Here is an 8,864-nt window from a genome sequence, read left to right as displayed (position 1 = left end):
GAAGACCGTCTTACTGATATTTTGTGTCTTTTTTAAAACTTTTCCTTTGTACAACTTGGCAACAATTTATCAATTTTTCCATATTCATAAATTACATCATTGTGCAGTAAAAATTCCCAAGGGTAAGTGCTCACATAAACTGACATTTGTGAATATTTTTTGCGTAACTGAAAAAAAGAATTAAAAACTGCAAGGTGAAATTTATTGGCACGCGGTTAAGCGGCTCGGAACCTCGGAAGTGACGTTTGAAATCGATGATTATAATTAGCAACCGATACCGGAACAGGAACGACAGAATTACGGTAATCAGTAGCACGCAGTCCGCGATGGTATGATTCACGTGTCTGAAGGAAAATAATGATAGTAAAAAAAAAATATGTATTTATATATATGTATATAAGTATGTATATCTGTACACATATGTATGTGCAATAAATAAAGTAATATAAAGAAAAATATATAATAAAATAAGGGAGAAGAGAGAAACAATGGCAAGGATCGGAGAACCACGAGGAAAGAGGAGGTACTCTTCACGCATGCGCGTGTTCAACTCTTTTCGTGCGCGGCTGTTATTATGGCGGACACAAAGGTTCCCCATATGGCGACCCGTTCTTATAATATATGTTATTAGACATTACTCTATGATAATTAAACGTCTATACGTTATTGTTACGTGCGTACTTACGTTACATTACTAGAAATGACACGTTTCGCTACAGTGCTTTGGATGTCGTGGAGAAGAATATTGTAACCGCTCGTATCGGCAACGATTCACTCCCGAGCTCATCGCTCTTTGCTCGTACCCGTATTCGTTATTTATTATTTCTACAGTAAACAATAAATATTTATACCCAGGTCAAAAAAATAACTTGATTTTGACTGCTATAATTTTTTTGACTTGCATTTTACTACACTTACTTTTTTAACTTCAATATGACTTTTTTAACTTAAAAATTTAAGTCAACCAAGTCAAATTCAAGTCAAGTCTGACTTGGATTTCACTTATTTGACCTAAGAGGATTTGTCCTCTATTCTCTTTTTCACACACATGTGAACAAACGAAATGGTCCTTATTGCACTTACATTAGCAAATGGAAATTTCAAATGAGCCGTTCTCAGATATAAACTGAAATTTCCGAACGAGAAGCTTTTCATTCGATAAATAATAACTTTACGCATCGAACGAAATGAAAACGGTTCATTCGAATGTCGCCTATTTCACTTTCTTAAAAATTTAAGTCAACTAAGTCAAATTCAAGACAGCGTGACTTTAATTTGACTCAGTTGGCGTAAATCGGTACTAACTAAGACAACTTAGTCAAAAGCAACTCAAAACCGAATGTGTTTCCATATCTTAAAATATGTTTTTCATTTATTAAAAAAAGAACTTAAACTTGACTTGCCTTTGTCTTGCTAGACTTGCTTTATTTTCGTTTTTTAAAATTACGCCAAAATCAAGTTACTTTTTTGACCCGATTCTGTATATTCATCAAAATCTCAAACATTGATTTTTTAATCACATTAAATAAAGTTATTTTGGCAAAAAGCTGCGGCTGACTTACGGCCATCTGCAAACTTTAAGTTGATATAAAGTTTTTAATTTTAAACAAAGAGGTTATGTTATAAATATAATCGATATATAATAGCAATATTGAACTATTATATGGGGTTGAAATATACAAAGGGTTCATATGTTGAAAAATAATTTCCGACAATTTGAATCCGTTTCCTCAAACTAAACATGCACTTACCTCACAAAAAAGTTTAAAATTTTCTTTACCCCTTCTCTTATTTTACTTTTGCAGGGCTGTAAGTATAGATTTCTAACCCCCATTGAATTCTAAAATTAAACTTACAATGCTAGGGACACGCGCCATAATTGTACAGACAACATATATGTATATATAGATATATATACTTATATACAGAAAGATTACTGTTATTAAAGTAACCTCGAAGGCGTTAAAAGTTATCTCGAAAGTGACTGATCGATGAGAGTGTATTACCACCGTACATACATAAACTTACTGGCTATACATATTTATTTTCAACAGTTAGTCGACGAGTCTGCCTTTAGTGTCGATCACAACTAGAGCATAAGGTGTTTCGCGGTTTATAATAATCAGCTGAATAGCTCGGAATGTTTTTATGTTTATCCGCACAACCAACATCCCAACCAAAGAGTTTGCAAAAAAAAAATAACCGGGTCAGTTGAAGAATATGATGAGTGTTTGTGGTCAAACACGTGCATCAAGTATCAATAGACTGCGGAAAGAAGGTTTTTTTTTTTGGATCCTTTATTATCAATTGTCCCGATACATCGACATGCACATCATCCACTAATACTGATACACAACAGGATGAGAATAGCATATGCCAGCAAGTCTTCCTGTCCAGTCACTTGCAAGTCATCTGGAATCTAACCACATGCATCTGCTTTTCGCCGATCTTATGATGGACCTTCAACTTTTGTGTTTTTGAAATATAATACATCAGTTATACTTGTACTTTACAGTATCTTTGTATAAAAATAGTTAGTAGCTATAATAGAAAAAAATAGTATACGCAATTTTTTTGTTATTTCATAAATTAAAAAATAAATTTTTCATCATCATCAATCTCTGATAGAAGAGTATTAGGTACCATTGACAAATCATGTCCACCCTAAATACTAAATCGAGGGATTCGGTTGCCAAATAGTAGGCGTGTTACACTAAAACCTTTACTACTAGTTCTTACTACCATATAATAATGTAACTATAGTTACTATTATACACTAACATTCAAATACTATTTAATATAATGTATATCAATGCATCTGCCCAACACATAAATATATCTATATATACATGCACACAATAATAATAATAATAATAATGAAATAAAATAAACCGACAGCAAAAAGTGCGAATGACATTCAGGAACAAGCTACTGAATGATTATTATTTAAAGAATATAATGTAGCACGCGTGAATATTGGGGACATAGGTCTAGGCGGGTCACATTAGTTACGAGGACTATATACGCTAGGTAGAACGTGTCCTGGTACAATTGTCCTCTGGTAGATCGAGCAACCCAGTAAAGCGGTAAAGCAGTAAACCAGCACCTGGGAGTGAGCACCACGCCCTGATATGTAAGAGGTCCCAAATCATGTGGGGGCAATAGCAAGCACCCTCACGGTACCTATTCCATTGCTCTTCTCCTGGTCTCAGTCTATATATGTATGTATTCAACAATTGTATATTGGACTGCGGCAATATAGAACGCTTACATGTACTCCCCGTCTTCTGGGGAATCTATATAGACGGTATGGTGACGCTTATATGACATACGGATCATACTAGGAGACACAATACTGCTCGTTCATATATATTATATGTCTGTAGGCATTGTTCAGATGCCGGATGCACCAAGACCATCAAGAGAAACTAATATGGCCGCGTATTATACCTAACCGGTTATGCCAAAGTACAAATAATAAAAGTACTCACGCATCTTCACGTGCTTGTGTGTTAGCATATAAATGTTTAAGGACAAAAAACTTGTTTTTTAAATTTATGATTTCGAATATTTTTTTATTTAATCATATATATTTAGTCTCGGTTGTCTCGTCATCAAGGTTGCATATTTATTTGAGATTCAAAAATTTCTTTTATGATCCTCGGTATTTTTTATTTGATTGAGAAGGCGATTTTTTTTTTGTTGAGTAGGATTTCAGTAATTTCTGGGGTTGATTTAAAAAAAAAAATGTTATAACACATGGATTACATCTTTGAGAAAGTGACGATAGTCGCGGTGTAGAGAGTGCGGCCCCCATACGCCCGAGGGCGGCAAAGGCGTACGCGATTCCGCCTCCAGGTGGGTCGGGGTGGCAACGGAGCATTCCTCATTCTGCCACGGTGTGCATAAATAACGAGAGCCCGGCCCAAACTCTTGTTTCAATGTATCAATTATATGAAGAAAAAATAAATAAATGTTTATTTGTCAAAATACCAAAACATTGGCCATTATTTAATGCAGTAATACAAAATATTTTGGAATAAAAAAAGAAAAATTAAACAGTTTGCGTGTTTCTTAGGTCTTGTAATGATCATTACACTCGAGTGATCAATTACATACATTTACTTTGTATTTGTAACGTCTTCTGGCCTTTAAGGCTTACGTGCTGCAGAAAAAAGTGATGGAAGAAAATATTTTATCTTTAGGAGAATGAGAAAAATAAAAAATGTATTGACAGATGGAGGAACTTGCTTCGGGCTACATGTATACGTTCGTATATATGTATATATACTTGTCAATAATGAAACTTTTTTTTTCATGAGTACATGTCCCACATATGCCCGAAGGGATAATAACACTGGGGGTTAAAAAAATGATGCATGCAACGGTTGTGCACTTTTTTGACAGTTTCCGTGTTTCTGTATTTTTTTTGACATCCGTTTTTTTTTAATAATAAATTATTACACCGAAAAAAATACATTTTTTTTTCATATTTATATATAGATATATATTAGTTCGTATAAAAAAAAGTCGATACTTAGTGTTTTTTTTTTTTTATGAAAAAGACGTTGCTAGCAGAAGATGTGCACTAGATCAAAAAATTTGAAGGTACAAATTTTAATTTTTATAGGAAATGTATTTTTGGCTGTTTTAAAAAAATAATTGCAAATGAATGTATTTTGTGTACATCGATATAGAGGCTCAAATTTTCTACAACAAATAACATATCTGGTAAAAGTGGTAAATATTGACCGAACTCCATTTAATGACTAGGTACCTAAATACCCTTAGTAATTAAAAAAATCATGAATTCAATTCATGAGAAAATTAGAACTTATGACTACATATTTTTCATGAATTAAGTTAGCCAATTTTTTAATTTATAAGGGTATTCAGATACTGAATCATGAAAAGGAATTCAGTCAATATTTGACCCTATGCAGTATTATTGTAAGATCGGCTAATGAAAAATTCATGAATTTCTAATTCCGTTTTATTAAAATTTGAATTTTTTATTATTTTTAATTACTCATATACAGAGTAAAAAAAATTTTATAAAAATTAACACAGAATTGTGTGTTAAAATAAAATTTTGCACAAATTTTTAGTTGTTTTAACATCATTCATTTATGTAAAAAATATAACACAAAAAATCTGGGCATCGTTTGGCCAGCCCCAAAATTCCCGCTGTTATCGAGATTGAGGAGCTCGGAAAAATGATTGTGAATACATTTTAGAGCTCTTCGTTCAAACAGAGGCCAAAATTTAAACTTTAAGGTGCAGATTTGGTGAAAAATGGTATACACCGGGTAGGACGGGTATAACGTCCCAATCTATGTGTTACGTCTTCGGCTCGGGTTGGCAATAATACACACGGGTAGGAATGTACTACTTTCCTTCCTCGGTGTGTAATATACTATTTTAGCTTGCTAAATTTTTTAGCTATGAAAATTCAACGGAATATAAAATAAATTGACTGATTTGATTACGAACGTCAATTCACATAAAAAGTGAATTTCCTATTAAATATCTTGTTATTTATATAAATCGAAGTTATTTTATTTTTATATAATACATTTAAAAGATGTGTCATTTATATAGAATGAAATTAAAATAAATTTCATCCTGGGCACTTGTCGAGTCGGTTCCAATTATCTGTTAGCGTCAATGCAATTTCTGCATTTGGAGATGTTCAGATGACTCTAGTGTTTTTACGTACAAGTGTAACAACGCAGAAAGTACAGATGGTTATAAATAATTTAACGCAATTTTTTTTTTTTCTATTCATTTAGAAATAATTATTCCTTGATATTTATACAATTTTGCTCAAAGTATAAAATTTTATTTGAAAGTTTGGATTAAATCATGAGTAATCGTCTTCATCTTGATCATAAGGTATTTGATGTAAACAAGTGTATTTGGTGTTACTGCAATAAGAATAGCTCTGAAGTAAATTTCAACACCTAAAATTTAATGGAAAAACAAATAATATAGTACTTACTTGACCATCGATGCAAAGGTTCTTTTAGAACATTCGGACCAAGTTAAATGAGCACCATATTCGCTAGAGTCCATTATATGACCAATTCCACATCCTAATATTTCTTCTGAGTTGACTCCCAATCTACAAGAAAAAATAATTATTCCTAAATAAAATTATCAAATGCAGAAATTATTTACTGCAGACAAAATTCTTACATTGAAGCGATAATATAGGCAGCATTATTCGTGAAAACATAATCTTTGTCCCTAAGATGAAACTTTTCTGGTGTATCCCATTTCTTTAAAGGATAATCGCGCACTGCGATTCCTCCTAGTGAACGATGATTTGAACCATGTTTAGCATCACAAGCAAACGTATTCGTCTTGTGATGGTTATATTTACAGTCTTCATTGTTCCTCGTCTCGGCTAATCCGAAGCTCAATTAAATACAGTGAAAAATTAAAACTTTTAGCAAAGTGCCATAGGTCAGGAACACAAAACTCATTGTCTTACTTACTAGGACATGAATATGAATAAATCATACTTGAGACTTTCAAACTGATCAGCATTATCATTGAACCACTTGGTCAGATTATTTGTAAAAGAAGGGATAAGATAACAACCGCTGCTGAAACGGTAGCTGAAGTGTTTATCACCAATATCAATATCAGAAGCAGCATGTATGTAGACTACTTCTGGTTCCCCGATATTTGATTTCTACATTAAATAATTATGACCATGAAATAGTTAACAATGAAAAAAAAAAAATATCAATTTACTGTCGGTATGACGACTCCAGCAATAGCCAATTTTATTTTGGGATTATCAAGTTGTTCAAAACATTTATCCACTTTATTCCATCTCGTCAGAACTTCATTGAGAATATCTTGCTCTGGTCGGTTTTTATTTACATCATACCAATCAAGAACAACTAATATCTTCAGAAATAATGTGTCTGGAAGAAAAAAAAATTAATTATTTTATTTTATTTTATTTTATTTACGAAATTACTTACCGTTGGAATTGTTCTCCGGAATACGATAGTAGTTGTAAGAAGGAGATGCTTCAAATTTCTAATAAAATTAGATATTATTGCAATTTAATAACAATAATTATTCATTAAAACTTACGTTCACATCGCGAATAACTTTTAAATAATCATCATGTGGATATTCTAAATAGTAAACTGGAGTATCGGGTCCAATTATAACGCCTTCAGTTGACGGCGAACGGTTATCAGTCTATATATTTTTCCAAATTACCATTTTATTAAATAATCAGTTGATAAAAATAGTAAATTCATTTTAAAATTTGTTACCGAGTAAGAGTCGATGAATGCAATGTTCGATAATGTTACCAGGGTTTGCATTAATTTAAAAAATAAATTATCTGCCGAATAAAAAATATATCGACCATTTATTATTTATAAGGTTGTTATTCATTTTTTACTGTTTTCATTACTTTTACTCACTCATTTCCATGTCCGAGATTATTAACTTAGATTTGTTAAAACTTTAATGACAAATGAAACACTTTGTTCTTGTCAAATGTTTAAATACGAAATTTTGACGAAGAATTGAAGTGGGAAAATACGTCGATAGTTTAAATTAATTAAATTATATCGACTTAATTTTTTTTCGATAAAAAAGCGTTTAGTATTTGAAACAAAAACAATTAAATATCTTATCACGAGATAAAACTAGTAATACGGTTTATTCTGATAAGCTATTCGGCAAAGTATATCGAAATTTTTACCGAGTAAAAATCGACGAATGAAATGGTGGAGAATATTACTAGCGTTATTATTAATTTAATAATTAAGTTATCTGCCAAATAAAAAATATGTCGATCATTTATTGTTAATGACATTGGTATTAATATTTTAATATTTCTAATAGTTTTCTTCACTCATTTTGATGTCCGGGATTATTAACTTGGATTTTTTGTAACTTTGATGACAAAGTAAATATACTGCGTTGTTATCAGATGGTTAATTACTTAATAAAGACAAAGAAATGGCGTTGCAATATACTTTAATAGTTTAAATTAATTGAATGATATAGATTTAATATTTTTTTAGATAAGAAATCGCTTAGTATTTGAAAAAAAGACTATGAAATGTTTCACCAAGAGATAAAACTATATTAATAACGTTAACTCCAATAACATATTAGTTGAGGTATATATTTTTTTTGTAAAGAAACAAAAAAAAAATCTGTCTATCGGTTGACCCTGCGGGCCAGCCCTAAAACTTCCCGCTGTTTTCGAGTTCAAGGAGCTCGAAAACATTGTTGTGAATACGTTTTCGAGCTCTTCGACCTTACATCCATACAACACACACACACACACATACAGATAATCGGACATCATCTTGAAAATAGTCAAAATAGCTTCCTAGGACCTCAAAACGTTGACATCTGATGAAAACCCGATTTTTGAAAATTGGACCGAAACCGATAACTTCCCTTTTTTTGAAAATTTTTATTGCGAGAAGTTAAAAAATGTTAATAGTCTCTATCACCGGATCCAAAACTTTTACACATTTAACTATTATCTGCAACACACGTAAAGTCTTATTGTCTTAACATTTTTATTTGTGTTATTTTGATACTTATAAAAATTTATGTATATATAAGCTTAACAAGTGACTACGTTGAATTCAACACATATTGTGTAACGTAAAGAAATTAACACACGTTCTATGTTAAAGTTACATTTAAAAGTGTTAACACTTGTTTGGACTGTAACACTGAGTAAATGTTACTTTTGTTTTAATTAACATTTTTTTTGTGTTGAAAATGAACTGATCAAATAACACAAAAGCAGTATGTTAACACACAAAAATGTTAAATATTTAACATATAATTTTTAACACAGACGT

The 8,864-nt window shown here is 31.4% G+C and overlaps 1 protein-coding gene across 1 annotated transcript; it reads right to left on the bottom strand.

Moving 5' to 3' along the window:
- Positions 1 to 5,802: 5,802 nt before the first annotated feature.
- LOC130668406 (uncharacterized) lies at positions 5,803 to 7,465 on the bottom strand. Its single transcript, XM_057470686.1, has 8 exons — positions 7,302 to 7,465; positions 7,114 to 7,224; positions 6,999 to 7,056; positions 6,763 to 6,938; positions 6,501 to 6,700; positions 6,199 to 6,420; positions 6,002 to 6,124; positions 5,803 to 5,927 (listed from the first exon to the last, which is right to left on the bottom strand). Exons 1-8 carry the CDS (start codon positions 7,350 to 7,352, stop codon positions 5,864 to 5,866), a joined length of 1,005 nt encoding a protein of 334 aa, XP_057326669.1. The 5' UTR covers positions 7,353 to 7,465; the 3' UTR covers positions 5,803 to 5,863.
- Between the last annotated feature and the right edge of the window lie 1,399 nt (positions 7,466 to 8,864).

Source organism: Microplitis mediator, chromosome 5 (genome assembly GCF_029852145.1).
Source record: "Microplitis mediator isolate UGA2020A chromosome 5, iyMicMedi2.1, whole genome shotgun sequence".
NCBI lineage: Eukaryota > Metazoa > Arthropoda > Insecta > Hymenoptera > Braconidae > Microplitis > Microplitis mediator.
Note: the sequence above shows the minus strand (reverse complement) of the source record. Positions and strands in the feature narration are given on the sequence as shown.

What these genes read in the sequence shown, in the direction of transcription:
- LOC130668406 (XM_057470686.1), bottom strand. Translation starts at nt 7,352, where the DNA reads ATGCAAACCCTGGTAACATTATCGAACATTGCATTCATCGACTCTTAC. An exon ending in CTGGAGTCGTCATACCGACA is followed by an intron (nt 6,701 to 6,762) that starts GTAAATTGATAT and finishes TATTTAATGTAG; the next exon opens with AAATCAAATATCGGGGAACC. An exon ending in TTATTCATATTCATGTCCTA is followed by an intron (nt 6,421 to 6,500) that starts GTAAGTAAGACA and finishes TATTTAATTGAG; the next exon opens with CTTCGGATTAGCCGAGACGA.